Raw genomic sequence first — 18,631 nt, forward strand, 5'->3', positions numbered from 1 at the left:
CACTGGTTTGGACCAGTCAGTGAACACACCAGTAGCTGGGTAGGTTTTCAGGGGGCACCTCTAAGGTGCCCTCTGGGTACGGGTAGTGGTGAATCCAACACTGACATCAGTGTGGGCTCATCAATACAAGATGTTTGATGCCAAACATTCCTATATTCATAGAGGCCATCATGTAACTGAGAAACTCGTAATGATCAGTGTCCAACACGTGAATTTAAAATGGTTTCCCTGGTCGCTTGCTGTCTGAGAATTGACGAACATAGCAGGGGCACATCTGCTCATGCAGATATGCCTTCACATGTAATATATTGCACCCTGCTAGAGTGCTGACTTACATATATGACATGCAATAATGGAACATTTCACTATTGTCTGCACCAAGTCAGGCAGCCTGCAAAGGCACCTGGTCATGTGCTTGGTGAGGGGTCCCTTAAGGTGGCACAATTAGTACAGTGCCCTAGGTACCACGGGTACCATTCACTAGGGACTAACAGTGGTTGCTAAAAGTTTTGCCAATTGGCCAGTTTTGGCGAGCGAGATCTGGCACTGGGGGAACCTGGTTAGTCGGACCCAGTGCACTTTCAGTCGAAATTACACCAGAAACCAGGCAAAAAGTGGGTGGGTGACCATGTCCTAAGAGTCACTTTCCTACATATGCTATTCTAGTAGGGGCTTTAGCTTCGCGAGCACACCTAGACTCCTTCCCATGCTTAATGTCTCAGAGTGAGAACAGACCTGAAGGGAATTGGTTAATAATAGGGCCCTGCGTTGAGGTATTTGTTTGCTACCATGGTTGACAGACTTTCTAATTTCTCGTTTCAAACTTTACTTAATTTACTCATGTATTATCGTAAGCTAATAATTTCACCCCTTAGGTGGTCTAGCTGTGAGCCAGTCGTGGGTTTACCCTGCCTTGGCGCCATCAGGCATTGACCCATGGATACAAACATTTCTGGGCTGGTTACACTCAGAGGGCTGCAACGCTGCAAAGCGATTTGTTCACTCAATAGTTATTTTGGAGGGGGGGGGCTCTGCTGGTCCATTTGAGGGCCATTCTGAGGGACGCTAGTACAGCCTCAGTAGTTGGTGAAATGGTGGACTTAGTTTTCCTTGATGTTTCATTTGGAGTCTTACTATTGTTTGTTCTTTTATAATAGGACTTGACGCCAATTGCCCTAGTCCCCTTCTCCCCCTTCTCATGCAATACCCCCTTGTCTTTTGGTGGCAAGTAGACCCTCTAATTCCTCAATCAGTCTGATCCATTGTGAAGCTCTCCACCTCGTGTCTGGGGTAATTTCCTAACTTCCTTCCCCACCATTGCTTTATCACATGCCTTCTGCTTTCCCATCTTTTAAAGGGATTAAGGTTTAATATCTGCTAAGGAAGCTTCTACTCGCAGCCTCCCTTCAACCAATCCCCAACAGGATTTATACTAGGCCAGTAACCTCACCCATACAGCTATTAGGCTCTATTCCTTTCACACGTAATAGAAAAGGCAACAATAAGCTAAAATTCCCCATTACTAGATCACCCAGTTGGTAGCCGTGGTGTGGACAACAAGGAAAAAACAGCTGTTTACACTCCACTCAATCAATGAACAATGAGCAAAAAACAGCAGCTTTTACCAGATGGGTTATTCGATCAAACCCTTCCAGGCAATCTTAGAGGTGCTAACAGTCGGAGTCAATAGTTCTGCTTACTTGTAACTGATTAGTATCAATCTTTTAACTGTTTCCTACATTTTCGCTGTATTCCTCTGTATGTGGATACTTTTATCTTTTTTACTTAGGCTTTCTATGCTCTACATAGAATGTTTGTGTTTGCTTTTCACCATGTGTAATCTCCAACGTTCTTGGGTTTAAATTGGCACTTTTCAGTAAGTGTCAGATCCTTCCCCTACACGCTGTTCTCTGTGGGCTTTCTTGCCTTCAAATTGTGAATTAAACTTCTGCTAGAGATTCCAGTCTTCTCTTTATTTGTGCTCTTGCTCTTCTATAAGGGCCTTGCCTGAGCACAGGTCTGGACAGTCTTATAATTTTTATTTGAGTCTCCTGCACAAATGCCATATTCTTTTACTTAAAGGGGAGGGTCACAACAGTCCTATTGAAAAGGTGAAAGTAGTCCAAGGAGTAGAAACTGTTACAGCAAATTACTTCTAACTTTTATATGCGAAAAGTCTAGGTTTATCTGTCTGGGAATATGACTTCACTCTTTGGCTATAAACAATTAAGTTCAAATCAAGCGTTTGATTTTTATTTCCATCAGTGCTGTATTGCTTTTCACATGTATTTTTTTCTCTCAAAAGAAGTGGAAAGCTACTCACAGCAACTGTCATTCTTGGTACACAGGCTTCTTCACTTTGCCCTTTATAAATACCACTTAACTGGCTAAGAATACTGAAAGCTCTGCCAAAACAAAATCTGCTGACTCACTCTTCTTATGAAAAGACCCAGCCCTTTTTTCACTTTCTCCTTTCTTTGAAAACCGCTTGGCTTAATCAAATGATGACCTAACCTGAGAGTAGGGCATGTTGGAAGGGAATTGGAAGAAACCCCTGGTCTGGGTACTAGAGAGAAATTAATAATTAATTATGTGATTACCAATAATTATCAAAAGAGGGCCTGGCCCTTCAGCCAAACCCCTGCATGCAGTCAACCCCAAGCTGCGCGCAGGCTTTGGCTGTGAGTGGTTGTGTGGGCATGTGAGTGGCTGTGTAGGGGTATGAGTGGCTCTTTGGGTCTGTGTAGGAAAATGGCTCCCCCCCCCACACACACACGTTTTGCCTGATATTGATACTGACTTGACTGAGAAGTGTTCTTTCACTAAAAATGTACCATTGTTTCCACAATTGGCACACCCCTGGCACACAGATAAGTCTCTTGTAAAAGGTACCAGTGGTACCAAGGGCCCTGTGACCAGGGAAGGTCACTAAGGGCTGCAGCATGTGCTGTGCCACCCTAAGGGATCCCTCACCTAACACATACACACTGCCATTGCAGATTATGTGTGTCGGTGGGGAGAAAAAAGCAAAGTCGACATGGCATCCCCCTCAGGATGCCATGCACCCAAAATACTGCCTATGGCATAGGTAAGTCACCCCTCTAGCAGGCCTTAAAGCCCTAAGGCAGGGTGCACTATACCGCAGGTTAGGGCATAGCTGCATGAGCAATATACCCCTACAGTGGCCAAAGTCCATTCTTAGTCATTGTAAATACAGTGTGGCCATATTAAGCATATGGTCTGGGGGTTTGTCAAAACGAACTCCACTGCTCCATAATGGCTACACTGAATACTGGGAAGTTTGGTATCAAACTTCTCAGAATAATAAACCCACACTGATGCCTGTGCTGGATTTATTTCAAAGTGCACACAGAGGGCATCTTAGAGATGCCCCCTGTACATTTACCCAATCCTTCAGTGCAGGACTGACTGATCTGTGCCGGCCTGCCACTGAGATGAGTTTCTGACCCCATGGGGTGAGAGTCTTTGTGCTCTCTGAGGCCAGAAACAAATCCTGCACTGGGTGGAGGTGATTCACACCTCCTCCTGCAGGAACAGTAACACCTAGCAGTAAGCCTCAAAGGCTCAGTGTAGGAAGTTGGCTCTGTATGCACTATTTCAAAGTAAGGAATAGTATGCACAGAGTCCAAGGGTTCCTGTAAAGAAATGGCTCCCTGTTGCAGTTACCCCCCACTTTTTGCCTGATACTGATGCTGACTTGACTGAGAAGTGTGCTGGGACCCTGCTAACCAGGCCCCAGCACCAGTGTTCTTTCACCTAAAATGTACCATTGTTTCCACAATTGGCACAACCCTGGCACCTAGGTAAGTCCCTTGTAACTGGTACCCCTGGTACCAAGGGCCCTGATGCCAGGGAAGGTCTCTAAGGGCTGCAGCATGTCTTATGCCACCCTAGGGACCCCTCACTCAGCACAGACACACTGCTTGCCAGCTTGTGTGTGCTGGTGGGGAGAAAATGACTAAGTCAACATGGCACTCCCCTCAGGGTGCCATGCCAACCTCCCACTGCCTGTGGCATAGGTAAGTCACCCCTCTAGTAGGCCTTACAGCCCTAAGGCAGGGTGCACTATACCACAGGTGAGGGCATATGTGCATGAGCACTAAGAAAATATATTTTTCTCTAACAAAAGATAGTGGCAAAAAGAGATAATACTATTGCTCTATTTTGTGGTAGTGTGGTCGAGCAGTAGGCTTATCCAAGGAGTAGTGTTAAGCATTTGTTGTACATACACACAGGCAATAAATGAGGAACACACACTCAGAGACAAATCCAGCCAATAGGTTTTGTTATAGAAAAATATCTTTTCTTAGTTTATTTTAAGAACCACAGGTTCAAATTCTACATGTAATATCTCATTTGAAAGGTATTGCAGGTAAGTACTTTAGAATAATCACAATAGCATATATACTTTTTACATAAAACACATTAAACTGTTTTAAAAGTGGACACAGTGCAATTTTCACAGTTCCTGGGGGAGGTAAAGTAATGTTAGTTCTTGCAGGTAAGTAAACCACCTACGGGGTTCAAATTGGGGTCCAAGGTAGCCCACCGTTGGGGGTTCAGAGCAACCCCAAAGTCACCACACCAGCAGCTCAGGGCCGGTCAGGTGCAGAGTTCAAAGTGGTGCCCAAAACGCATAGGCTTCAATGGAGAGAAGGGGGTGCCGCGGTTCCAGTCTGCCAGCAGGTAAGTACCCGCGTCTTCGGAGGGCAGACCAGGGGGGTTTTGTAGGGCACCGGGGGGGACACAAGCTCACACAAAAAGTACACCCTCAGCGGCACTGGGGCGGCAGGGTGCAGTGTGCAAACACGCGTCGGGTTTCCAATGGATTTCAATGAGAGACCAAGGGGTCTCTTCAGCGGTGCAGGCAGGCAAGGGGGGGGCTCCTCAGGGTAGCCACCACCTGGGCAAGGGAGAGGGCCTCCTGGGGGTCACTCCTGCACTGAAGTTCCAATCCTTCAGGTGCTGGGGGCTGCGGGTGCAGGGTCTTTTCCAGCCGTCGGGATTTTAGAGTCAGACAGTCGCGGTCAGGGGGAGCCTCGGGATTCCCTCTGCAGGCGTCGCTGTGGAGGCTCAGGGGGGACAACTTTGGTTACTCACAGTCTCTGAGTCGCCGGAGGGTCCTCCCTGAGGTGTTGTTTCTCCACCAGTCGAGTCAGGGTCGCCGGGTGCAGTGTTGCAAGTCTCACGCTTCTTGCGGGGATTGCAGGGGTCTTTAAATCTGCTCCTCTGGATACAAAGTTGCAGTCTTTGTTGAACAGGGCCGCTGTTCTCTGGAGTTTCTTGGTCTTTTGGAAGCAGGGCAGTCCTCTGAGGATTCAGAGGTCGCTGGTCCTGGAGAAAGCGTCGGTGGAGCAAGTTTCTTTGGAAGGCAGGAGACAGGCCGGTAGGACTGGGGCCAAAGCAGTTGGTGTCTTCTTTCTTCTTCTGCAGGGGTTTTCAGCTCAGCAGTCCTCTTCTTCTGTAAGTTGCAGGAATCTAAATTCTTAGGTTCAGGGGAGCCCTTAAATACTAAATTTAAGGGCGTGTTTAGGTCTGGGGGGTTAGTAGCCAATGGCTACTAGCCCTGAGGGTGGGTACACCCTCTTTGTGCCTCCTCCCAAGGGGAGGGGGGCACATTCCTATCCCTATTGGGGGAATCCTCCATCCGCAAGATGGAGGATTTCTAAAAGTCAGAGTCACCTCAGCTCAGGACACCTTAGGGGCTGTCCTGACTGGCCAGTGACTCCTCCTTGTTATTCTCATTATCTCCTCCGGCCTTGCCGCCAAAAGTGGGGCCGTGGCCAGAGGGGGCGGGCAACTCCACTAGCTGGAGTGCCCTGCGGTGCTGGAACAAAGGGGGTGAGCCTTTGAGGCTCACCGCCAGGTGTTACAGCTCCTGCCTGGGGGAGGTGATAGCATCTCCACCCAGTGCAGGCTTTGTTACTGGCCACAGAGTGACAAAGGCACTCTCCCCATGTGGCCAGCAACATGTCTCGAGTGTGGCAGGCTGCTAGAACTAGTCAGCCTACACGGGTAGTTGGTTTAGGTTTCAGGGGGCACCTCTAAGGTGCCCTCTGGGGTGTATTTTACAATAAAAAGTACACTGGCATCAGTGTGCATTTATTGTACTGAGAAGTTTGATACCAAACTTCCCAGTTTTCAGTGTAGCCATTATGGTGCTGTGGAGGTCCGTGTTTGACAGACTCCCAGACCATATACTCTTATGGCTACCCTGCACTTACAATGTCTAAGGTTTGGCTTAGACACTGTAGGGGCACAGTGCTCATGCACTGGTACCCTCACCTATGGTATAGTGCACCCTGCCTTAGGGCTGTAAGGCCTACTAGAAGGGTGACTTATCTATACTGCATAGGCAGTGTGAGGTTGGCATGGCACCCTGAGGGGAGTGCCATGTCGACTTACTCGTTTTGTCCTCACCAGCACACACAAGCTGGCAAGCAGTGTATCTGTGCTGAGTGAGGGGTCCCCAGGGTGGCATAAGATATGCTGCAGCCCTTAGAGACCTTCCCTGGCATCAGGGCCCTTGGTACCAGGGGTACCAGTTACAAGGGACTTCCCTGGATGCCAGGGTGTGCCAATTGTGGAATCAAAAGTACAGGTTAGGGAAAGAACACTGGTGCTGGGGCCTGGTTAGCAGGCCTCAGCACACTTTTTCAAATCAAAACTTAGCATCAGCAAAGGCAAAAAGTCAGGGGGTAATCATGCCAAGGAGGCATTTCCTTACAGCAAACTACCCCAAATAGCAAAAAAAGGGCTCAGCACTGGGGGGTGATGGGGGAAACGGCCCAGCAGCTAAGGGGTTAAAGATGGCTTCTTTGTTGCTGTTTGGACAGAGCCTCTGTCCACAGGAGCTTCTTGGTCCTTTGGGTGCAGGTCAGTCCTCTGAGTCCTCAGAGGTCGCTGGTTCCACTGGATGCGTCGCTGTGCAGGTTCTTTCAGTCTGGAGACAGGCAGGTAGGGCTGGGGCCAAGTCAGCTTTCGTCTCTGCGGGGCTTTCAGGTCAGCAGTCCTCCTTGTTGTAGGTCGTCAGGAATCTGATTTCCTGGGCTCTGGGTCTCTCCTAAATAGTCAATTTAGGGGTGTGTTTAGGTCTGGGGGGCAGTAGCCAATGGCTACGGTACTGGAGGGTGGCTACACCCTCCTTGTGCCTCCCAGAACCTAGGAACTCTGATTCCTGCAACCTAAGAAGAAGAGGACTGCTAAGCTGAAAAACCCTGCAGAGAAGACGGAGACACCAACTGCTTTGGCCCCAGCTCTACCGGCCTGTCTCCCCACTTCTAAAGACACTGCTCCAGCGACGCTCTCCCCAGGGACCAGCGGCCTCTGAAGCCTCAGAGGACTGCCCTGCATCTAGAAGGACCAAGAACTCCCGAGGACAGCGGCTCTGTTCACCAAAGACTGCAACTTTGTAACAAAGGAGCAACTTTAAAACAACACGTGTTTCCCGCCGGAAGCGTGAGACTTGGCACTCTGCACCCGACGCCCCCGGCTCGACTTGTGGAGAACAAACACTTCAGGGAGGACTCCCCGGCGACTGCGAGACCGTGAGTAGCCAGAGTTGCCCCCCTGAGCCCCCACAGCGATGCCTGCAGAGGGAATCCAGAGGCTCCCCCTGACCGCGACTGCCTGCTTCTAAGATCCGACGCCTGGTAAAGACTCTGCACCCGCAGCCCCCAGGGCCTGAAGGATCCGACCTCCAGTGCAGGAGCGACCCCCAGGTGGCCCTCTCCCTTGCCCAGGTGGTGGCTACCCCGAGGAGCCTCCCCCCCCCCCCCCCCCCTTGCCTGCCTGCACCACTGAAAAGACCCCTTGGTCTCCCATTGCTTTCTATTACAAAGCCGACACTTGTTAGCGGCACGGGGGCGGCCGGGTGCAGTGTGCAGTGTGCAGAGGGTGTACTTTCTGTGTGGACTTGTGTCCCCCCCGGTGCCCTACAAAACCCCCCTGGTCTGCCCTCCGAAGACGCGGGTACTTACCTGCTGGCAGACTGGAACCGGGGCACCCCCTTCTCCATTGAAGCCTATGCGTTTTGGGCACCACTTTGACCTCTGCACCTGACCGGCCCTGAGCTGCTGGTGTTGTAACTTTGGGGTTGCTCTGAACCCCCAATGGTGGGCTACCTTGGACCCAAACTTGAACCCCGTAGGTGGTTTACTTACCTGCAAAAGCTAACAAACTCTTACTCCCCCTAGCAACTGTGAAAATTGCACTGTCTAGTTTTAAAATAGCTATATGTGATTTATGTGAAAACTGTATATGCTATTTTGCTAATTCAAAGTTCCTAAAGTACCTACCTGCAATACCTTTCATTTGAAGTATTACATGTAAATGTTGAACCTGTGGTTCTTAAAATAAACTAAGAAAATATATTTTTCTATACAAAAACCTATTGGCCTGGAATTGTCTCTGAGTGTGTGTTCCTCATTTATTGCTTGTGTGTGTACAACAAATGCTTAACACTACTCCTTTGATAAGCCTACTGCTCGACCACACTACCACAAAATAGAGCATTAGTATTATCTCTTTTTGCCACTATCTTGCCTCTAAGGGGAACCCTTGGACTCTGTGCATACTATTCCTTACTTTGAAATAGTGCATACAGAGCCAACTTCCTACATTCGCGCTTAGGCCTTCATAACTTTTTGTCCACATAAGCTATCCACGCCAAATTTGCGTCCTTTTTTTCCAACATCCTAGGGATTCTAATAGTACCCAGAGTTTGTGGTTTTCCCTGGAGGAGTCCAAGAAATTAGCCAAAATACAGTGAAAATTTAGTTTTTTCCAAAAAAATGGGGAAAAAGGGCTGCTGAAGAAGGCTTGTGTTTTTTTCCCTGAAAATGGCATCAACAAAGGGTTTCTGGTGCTGAAATCACCATCTTCCCACCTTTCAGGAACGGGCAGACTTGAATCAGAAAACCACATTTTTCAACACAAATTTGGCATTTTACTGGGACATTCCCCATTTTTACAATTTTGGTGCTTTCAGCCTCCTTCCAGTTAGTGACAGGAATGGGTGTGAAACCAATGCTGGATCCCGGAAAGCTAAACATTTCTGAAAACTAGACAAAATTCTGAATTCAGCAAGGGGTTTGTGTAGATCCTACAAAGTTTTCCTACAGAAAATAACAGCTGAAATAAAAAAATATTGAAATTGAGCTGAAAACAACATCCATTTTTCTTTATGTTTTACTCTGTAACTTTTTCCTGCGATGTCAGATTTTTTAAAGCAATATACCGTTATGTCTGCTGGACTCTTCTGGTTGCGGGATGTAAAGGGCTTGTAGGTTCATCAAGAACCCTAGGTACCCAGAGCTAATAAATGAGCTGCACCCTGCAGTTGGTTTTCATTCTACACTGGGTATACAGCAATTCATTTGCTGAAATATGAAGAGTGAAAAATAGGTATCAAGAAAACCTTTGCATTTCCAAAATGGGCTCAAGATAAGGTTTTGAGGAGCAGTGGTTATTTGCACATCTCTGAATTCCGGGGTGCCCATACTAGCATGTGAATTTGCAGGGCATTTCTCAAATAGACGTCTTTTTTACACACCCTCTTATATTTGGAAGGAAAAAATTTAGAGAAAGATAAGGGGCAATAACACTTGTTTTGCTATTCTATTTTCCCCCAAGTCTCCCGATAAAAATGATACCTCACTTGTGTGGGTAGGCCTAGTGCCCGCGACAGGAAATTCCCCAAAACACAACCTGGACACATCCCATTTTTTGACAGAAAACAGGGCTGTTTTTTGCAAAGTGCCTACCTGTAGATTTTGGCCTCTAGCTCAGCCGGCACCTAGGGACACCTACCAAACCAGTGCATTTTTTAAAACTAGAGACCTAGGGGAATCCAAGATGGGGTGACTTGTGGGGCTCTGACCAGGTTCTGTTACCCAGAATCCTTTGCAAACCTCAAAATGTGGCTAAAAAAACACGTTTTCCTCACAATTCAGTGACAGAAAGTTCTGGAATCTGAGAGGAGCCACAAATTTCCTTCCACCCAGCGTTCCCCCAAGTCTCCCGATAAAAATGATTCCTCACTTGTGTGGGTAGGCCTAGCGCCTGCGACAGGAAATGCCCCAAAACACAACGTGGACCCATCCCATTTTTTGACAGAAAACAGAGCTGTTTTTTGCAAAGTGCCTAGCTGTAGATTTTGACCTCTAGGTCAGCCGGCACCTAGGGAAACCTAGCAAACCAGCGCATTTGTGAAAACTAGAAACCCAGGGGAATCCAAGATGTGGTGACTTGTGGGGCTCTGACCAGGTTCTGTTACCCAGAATCCTTTGCAAACATCAAAATTTGGCCAAAAAAAACACTTTTTCCTTTCATTTCGGTGACAGAAAGTTCTGGAATCTGAGAGGAGCCACAAATTTCTATCCACCCAGCATTCCCCCAAGTCTCCCGATAAAAATGGTACCTCACTTGTGTGGATAGGCCTGGTGCCCGTGACAGGAATAGATCACACAACGGTCAATGTTGGTTCTTACATGAGGCAGCTGTTGACCCTAAGGTGATCAATTCCTGACGCAGGCACTAGGTGTAGGCACTCAAGTGGGGTAGTGTTTTTATCAGGACACTGGAAAAAAAAAAATCCTCGGGTGCTTAACCCCCTCCCTGGTGTCGGCCACAGGTCGTGACCCGCACCTGGGAGGTAGTGCGGGCGTCGGCCACTGGCAATAAATAGAGGCCGACGCCCACATTGAAAAGGTTAAAGGGACTCCAGCCTCACTCCGGAAGCGCAAGTCCCCAACACTCTGCACCCGACGGCCCCGGCTCGTGTCCAGAAGAATCAACACTGCAGAGAGGACCCCCAGGTGACTCCAATGACGTGGACACCCCGAGTCTACCTCCCTGCACCCTCAAAGCAAAGCCGGAAGAGAGGATCCAGAGGCTCCCCCTGACAGCGACTGCCCGATAACAAAGGAACCCGACGCCTGGAAGAAGCACTGCACCTGCAGACCCCAGGCCCGAGAGAAACCAACTACTGGTGCAGGAGTGACAAGCAGGCAGCCCTCATCCTTGCCCAGTCGGCGGCTGGCCCGAGAAGCCCCCCTGTGCCTTGGCTGCATCGCCAGAGTGACCCCCAGGTCTCTACATTGATTTCTACTTAAAACCCGAGACCTACTTCACACACTGCACCCGGCCGCCCCTGTGCCGCTGAGGGTGTATTTTGTGTGCCTGTTTGTGACCCTTCTCCTGCCTTCCGCCCACCCCCCCTCCCCCCCTACCTGCTCTACAAAACCCCCCTGGTTTGCTCCCCGAGGACGAAGGTACTTACCGCCTTGCAGACTGGAACCAGAGCACCCCTGGTCTCCATAGGCACCTATGCTATTTGGGCCCTAATTTGACTTCTGCACCTGACCGGCCCTGTGTCGCAGTTGCTGGGTGTTTAAGGGTAACTTGAACCCCCAATGGTGGGCTGCCTATGCCCTGGAGACCGAACTTGTAAGTGCTTTACTTACCTGAAAAACTAACCCTTACTTACCAGGAACTGTTGATTTTTTCACTGTCCACTTTTAAAATAGCTATTTGCCATTTTTGCCAAAGCTGTGTACCTTACTGTTTTACTTCAAAGTTCCATACTTACCTATGCCAAGTATCTTACAATTTATGTACTTACTTGAATTCTGAATCTTGTGGTTCTAAAAATAATTTAAGAAAATTATATTTTTCTATATAAAAAACTATTGGCCTGGAGTTAAGTCTTTGAGTGTGTGTTCTCATTTATTGCCTATGTGTGTACAACAAATGCTTAACACTACTCTCTGATAAGCCTACTGCTCGACCACACTACCACAAAATAGAGCATTAGTGTTATCAAATTTTGCCACTATCAACGTCTAAGGGGAACCCTTGGGCTCTGTGCACACTATCTCTCACTTTGAGATAGTATATACAGAGCCAACTTTCTACAGTCTTTGAGTGGAAGTGCAAGAGGTTTTTGTGGGTCTGTGAGTGGAAGTGAAAGTGGTTTGTGTGGGTCTGAGTGGAAATGCAAGTGGTTTTTGTGGGTCTGTGAGGATGTGTGAGTGGCTGTATAGGTGTGTGAGTGGGTGTGTAGGTGGCTGTGTGGACCTGACGAAGTAGTAGTGGTTTTGTGGATCTGTGAGTGGAAGTGCAGGTGGTTTTTTGTGGGTCTGTGTGAATTTGTGAGAGGCTGTCTGGGTCTGTGACTGGATGTGGTAGTGGTTTTGTGGGTCTGAGTGGGTGTGTGAGTGTGAGAGAGTGGGTGTATTTTTTAAAATTGGAGTCTTGATCAATAGATATGTTGCATATACACATGGGGGGCTGCGCTGAGCACCAAGGTGGGTCTGCAAATCCTCAATCTCCTCATATAAAACGTTTTTGGGCAATTACTTGTCCATGAGGGGGTCCCAACCCCATACATCCTACTTTATTTTGTATTCTCTCTCCTTATCCCCCTTCTGCCCCCACCCCCTCTGGAACGGTGTCCCAAATTTCAAAATGGGGGCTGCAACTTTTCGCTCAGGTTGTGCCCAGCCGATCACTGCATTGATGTTGGCAGATGGATCAACAGATCCTCTGCGGTGGATTTGCGATTCTAGGCATACATATGTTTTTTCTTTATTGAACCAAACCTACTGAACAGATTACACCAAATTACAAAAAGCACTTTTTCTGGACCAAGGTATTGCTTTCTTCCAAATTTGGTGTAATTCTGCCCAGCATTTCAGGCTGTAGGCATGGCTTAAATTGATTTGGGAAATTGCATTGGGAAAGCTCATTTTGGGAACCCCTTTTTTTTTCGACTCCCGCTTGATGAATCACCCCAAAACTCTCCAGCCAGCAGCTGACGTGAGTGGTAAACTAGTTTTGAAAATTTTGTGGAGATTCGTCAAACACCGCCAACGTTATTATAAAAACAAAATACGCTTTTGCTTTGGAAACTTACTAGGTCTACCGACTGGCGACCACCAGTAGGTTATAGTTAAGACCTAGTTTCCATAGGAAAAGTGTTTTTTGTTTTGCCAATAAACTTTGGCACCATTTTACGAAAAAGGGGAAGGTCCCAAAACGTGTTTTCCCCGTGCATTTTCCCATAGGATCTTTAGACACTACAGCCCAAACCACTGAACAGAATTACACCAAATTGGGCAGGAAGCTAGATCTCGGTGAGCGTGCTTTTTGTTACTTGGTGCTTTTGGAGTTATTAAAGGAAAAAGAAAATTGTATATCTGGGCAGAGCCTAAGCACATATCTCATGGTGAGATCTGATAGGGTGTCAACACTCCAATCAAGAAGCGCTGGCAGCCATCTTGGGACCAATATGCATGATACCACCCCATTGAAATGCATTCTAGTAAATGGCAGGTTTTTGAGAGTCACAAAAAGGAGAATGTATAACAAGTGATAACAGATTTTAGTTACAATATAAATCATTTGTTGATGATACCATACTAACTTTAAAAATTGTTCTGTGTTCTAAAATGATTTTATCGTTTGAAAAAGCTTTCTGCTGGGATTTCATGAATCATGTTTCAGAGAAAATATTTCTCATAATTTTCCCCATAGAAGACTAATTTTCCCAGCCGTATGAGAATGAAACCTGACATTCTCAGTAAAACATGTACTTCCAACAGGAGCAGGTTGTCAGTTCATCCCATTGTGTTCGACCGCAACCTCCCAGAGTGTTCTAAAGAACAACTAGAGTGCTTAACAGTCTTACCCATGACAGATGTCTGGCACACCTGAAGCCATCTTGATTGAATCAAACTGGTAAAACTTAATACATTTAATTTAGAAAGGAGGGGTTTATTTTGTCATAGACATCATGGTTAGTGCTGTAGAAAGAAAAATTAGGACATGTTTTAAGTGCGTTCTCAAATATTTTCTGCTTCTATGTCCTTGAAAAAAATTCTGCCATGCAGATTGAAACATGAACTTTCATCACCACCAGCAGACTGCAAGTTAACTCCATGGTAATCAGCAACTTTACTATGGTGTTCTAGTGAGAAACTAGAGTGCTAACATTCTGAATTTATGCCAAAAGTGTGGCACATCTGAAAGCCATCTTGATAGTCGAAGTGGAAAACTGAGAGCATTTTCTACTGAGGGTACTGCAGTTAATGAGGAAATTCGGGAGATTCATAACATACCAAGATGGCCACCAGAGATAAAAGCCCAAATTTAGCACAAATATCACCCAAATGTAGCCCATGGATAGCCCAATGACAGAAGTGTGCAAAACACATTTTTTGTTTAGTTTTTTTTTTTTTTACAGGTTTATATCACGCGACTTGACCCAAAGGTATTAGAGTTCTTTACGTGAGCATCATTTACATTACACAAGGACACATTCATTTTGGTTTTAGGCATGGGGAGATTGTGATTTGCCCAGAATCACAAGATGTGGAGCTGACGCCGAAACTCGAACCTGGTTCCCCAGTTGCAAAGTCTGCATCTCTGGTCCTAATGCCACATCCTTTCTCCTAAGTGTAACATATAATCAAGTGAATTAAAAAAAACATAACAGCAGCAAATAATTTAAATCTGCTTTGTCGCTATTTGAAAACTCAGAAAATATGTCCTCATTTTAGTTTTTTGGAGCACTAACCATAATTTCTGTGAGAATAAGACCCTTCCATTTTTACAATTTCTAAAAGAAATGCTTTAGGTATTACAGTTTTCGTTACATCAAGATGACATCAGGCGTGCCACCCTTCTTTAATAAATACAGAGTATTAGCAATCTAGTTGTTCATTAGAATACTGTGGGGAGTCAGATGTCAGGGGCACGGACTAGGATAATTGAGGTCAGGGAGGAGGGTGCAGAGGGAACAAGTTGGCTACGCCGGGCAGGCGGGGGGGTCAGTGGCAGCACTACGAACCATGGAGGGCAGGGGGAATGAGCAACAAACCAACCATGCAGGACAGGCAAGAGATTCTCTGGCAGTATAACAGACCATTAATGACAGAAGGAAGAGGTAGTAGCAGTACAACCATACATGCCAACACACCTGATTCAGGGAGGAGACTCCCATTGCTTTTAAACCCAAAATGGCTTTATTTTATCTGTCTCCGCCTAAAATCTCCTCTTTTTTCAATGTAAGTCAGTGGGGAAAATCAATTCCCCAGCTTTTTGTTCTTTTCCATAATCTCCCTCTTACCAAGTTTAAAATGTTGGCAAGTATGGTACATTAGATCACGGAGGCCAGGGAAGAATGGGGGTAGGGGCATGTACTCGGATTACAGAGAGCAGGAGGGAGATGGGCTAATGCACCAAGCTGACCTTACCGGGCAGGCGCCAGGGGTTGCAACACCACAGTACACCACACAGGGCAAGCAGGATGGCAGTGCAGCACAGCGGATCATAGAAAGCAATAGGGAGGTGACAGGGCCGAGCACATGGAAAGCAGAGGGGAAAGAGGCACGGGCAGCAAGCTTACCATAGTGGACAGACGAGAGGGACAGTTGCAGCATAGCGGACCATGAAGGGCAGGAGGGAGAGGACGGAGGCACGACAACAGACAAGGCAAGAGGGAGGGAATTGGGGCCTGCAGATGAAAAACGGAGGGTAGGGGGCAGGGTGGCTGACCATGGCGGGATTGGCACTGGAAGCACCATACCATGGACGGCAGCGGAAGTGATACTATAATGGCATACACAGAGACAACAAAGGGAAGGTGGGAGGGGGTCAAGGGCTGTAGGCTGACTACACTGTAATGTGGGAGGGGCTGTGGCAGCACAGAAGACCATGCATGGCAAACAGGAGGTTTAGTGACAGCACAACGGTCAAGGTATGCAAGAGGGAGGGAGCATGCACAAAGGACCATGGAGGACAGAACGGAGGGGTAGGGGCTGGACACAGACGAGAGGGCAGTGGAAGGGGCTTCCCAATAGACCACGCAGGGCAGGCAGGAGGAGCAGATGCAGCACAAGAGAGCATGGAGGGCAGAAGGGAGAGGCAACATTATGGACCATGGAGTACAGGGAGGATAGGGGCATAGAACTTGGGCAGGCAGAGTGCAATGGCAAGAACAATTGGCAGCCATCTGACCATGCTGGGCAGGTGGAAGGGGAGTGGCAGCTCACCAGGACACATTCTGGGCAAAACAGAGGGAGCAGGGGCATGCACACAGACATCGGAGGACAGGGGGAAGGAGGGTAGGGGCAGCAAGCTGAACACAGTGGCTGAGCAGGAGGGCTTTGATGGGGTATGTAATTGGGCAACAGAAGCCAGGAGGTATGGGTAGGGACATTAAGCTAAATGGAAGGTAATGGCAGCACACAGAACCATGCAGGTATGGAGGGCGAGGACTGGTGCATGGACTTGGACAACAGAAGGTAGGGAGGAGGTGAATGGGGCAGCAAGCTAACTGTTTAGGGCAGGTGGGAAGAGAAGTGCCAAAACAACGGTGACACAGGGCTGTAATGATGGAGCAGGGGCATGGACTTGGACAATGGCTCGGGAGCAGCAAGCTGGGGTGGGGGCAGCACAAGGCCAGGCACTGTTGCCCAACACCCTCCCTCCCCATATGCATTGCAATGGATATCTTACTTAACGTTAAAAAAAAAAAAACTAGAAAAATATTGAAAAAAACAAGGGTAATTGTGACGTTATGGTTAGGAAATAGAATTTAAAAAAAATAAACCTTAGAAGTTCACTAAAAAAAACAAGGGTTACAGGGACATTATAGTTCAATTCAGATTTTACACGCACAAAACCATAAAAATTCAGCTTTCATACTTAGTTATTTCAAGTAACTATAACTTGTTCCCTAAGGTAACTAACTCGCGCCCCCGCCGTGCACTGCTAATTACCCCAGATATTACATTCTTCATGGCATCTTCTATGACATCATTGATAATATCACTGTAACATTTGCAGCAAAATTTTTGATGAGAAAAATGTGCATGGCGACCGTGCAAGGTATAGTTACTTGAAATAATTCCAACTATAATAGCTTCTTTGGTATTGTGCATCCCTGTAACCTTTGGTTTTAAGTGAATTTCTAAGTTTTTTTTTTTTATTCTGTTTCCTAATTATAACGTCACTGGAACCTTTATTTTTTCAGTGACTATAGCCCTATGCTTGGCTTGTTGCTGCTACAAAATGGATGCAATTCAAATGCCTATCCTACGCTCATGGTAAGACATTGTATTCCCATGTTGCTGAAGGAGCTGTACTTTTCAGTCTAGCTTGACACTACATTGCTCTAATCCCAACAAGAGACACAGGAAATTGCACTCCCATCTGATCTCTAGAATAACTTAAGGGTCGTCATACCAACAGTGAAACCCAAAGTTCCAGGAAATGCTAAAAACTATTCTAGGATCCAGCATCTCAGTAATAAGTTAACATGTCTAATTTGCAGAGTCATCACTGAGAAGCTATTTAATTCTCCATGAATATCAAATAATTTCAGGGTTGGGCATTATTGGGGAAGGGCTGGGTTTAGACATTGTTCAGCGAGATTCAAGTGTCTGTGAAGGTCAGAAGTTGGTTTTTAGACTCTTAAATTAGTAAAAAGGGAAGCCCACTTTAGATGAGCAGGCACTAGGCTCTAAAAGTATTCACAACTCTATCAACAGTGAAAACAAAACCAGGGCTGATATGTTGGAACACTTCAGGCTGATTTACTTTTTTTTTCAATTACAGGTACACAAATCTTTGGACAGTTTTGATCTCCTCACAGCCTTTTAGGTCTGATAAATTAGAGGCGGAGAAAAACTGCTTGCTTTATCACTATTTCAATAACAAACATTTCTTGAATTGGTTAAAGCTACAACATGGTACTTTTAGTGAGTACACTTGTGCCAAAAAAGAAAGATTATGACATCAAATTATGCACCCATTAGCCATTACGTACAGAAGGTGGTCTTTGATAATTAAAGATATTTCTTTTTTGTGTTTATGTAATGCTTAATATTCTTGATTGATCTTCATGTGTTCTGTTCTACATTTATAAGTGATTATTTTTGTTGACTATATGTGATCAATATTTTAAAGAAAAATTCAGCTGTGTGTAACATTTTTGTCTTTCTCTTTTAAAGATCAGTCTGCCATTTAATACAGCATTTGGTGCGGACACAGAAGGTTCCCAGTGGATTATTGGTTATCTTTTGGAAAAGGTCATCAGTAATCTTTCAGTGTGGAGTTCTGAGCCAGATCTGGCAAATGATACTGTGCAGTTGCTGGTCACATTGGTGGAAAGAAGAGAAAGGTAAGCACCTGACCCTATTAACTATGACACTATCTAAGAAGTGAACTCCAATACTTTTATACATTTTTATAACAAATGTTGTTGATGTGTCCTAAAATTTGTTGATGATAACTTGGCAAATATGTTTAATGTTTTCATACAATATTATTACATTTTTGTTGGTTTCTAATTAATTCCAAATGACCCTTTGTCAAATGAGAGAAACTCAAAAAATCTCCTGCCTGGTACTTGTTAAACCCTGCCTTTCAGTAAGGAACTCCTTTAAATTCCATGGCTTGCATTTGTGAAAGCTTTTCCTTTCCAGCCAACTCCAGTTCTTCTGTGGGACAATCAGCGTATCATGGGGGTGGTGTCAAAAGAGAAGGCTGATTTCTGTTTGAACCTGTTAGAACCTGGTAGGGCAAAGATCCAGGACCTGTACAC

General features: G+C 46.3%; 1 protein-coding gene across 1 annotated transcript in view; it reads left to right on the top strand.

Annotated features, from left to right (window-relative positions):
* The window catches only part of XPO4 (exportin 4), a 517,538-nt gene that overhangs the window by 380,779 nt on the left and 118,128 nt on the right, over nt 1-18,631 (top strand). Inside the window, exon 15 of the mRNA XM_069202267.1 lies at nt 18,039-18,208. Coding sequence (XP_069058368.1) covers nt 18,039-18,208 — 170 coding nt within the window. The remainder of the gene's footprint in view (nt 1-18,038; nt 18,209-18,631) is intronic.

The sequence above is a fragment of the Pleurodeles waltl genome, chromosome 8 (genome assembly GCF_031143425.1).
Source record: "Pleurodeles waltl isolate 20211129_DDA chromosome 8, aPleWal1.hap1.20221129, whole genome shotgun sequence".
NCBI classification, from domain to species: Eukaryota; Metazoa; Chordata; class Amphibia; order Caudata; family Salamandridae; genus Pleurodeles; species Pleurodeles waltl.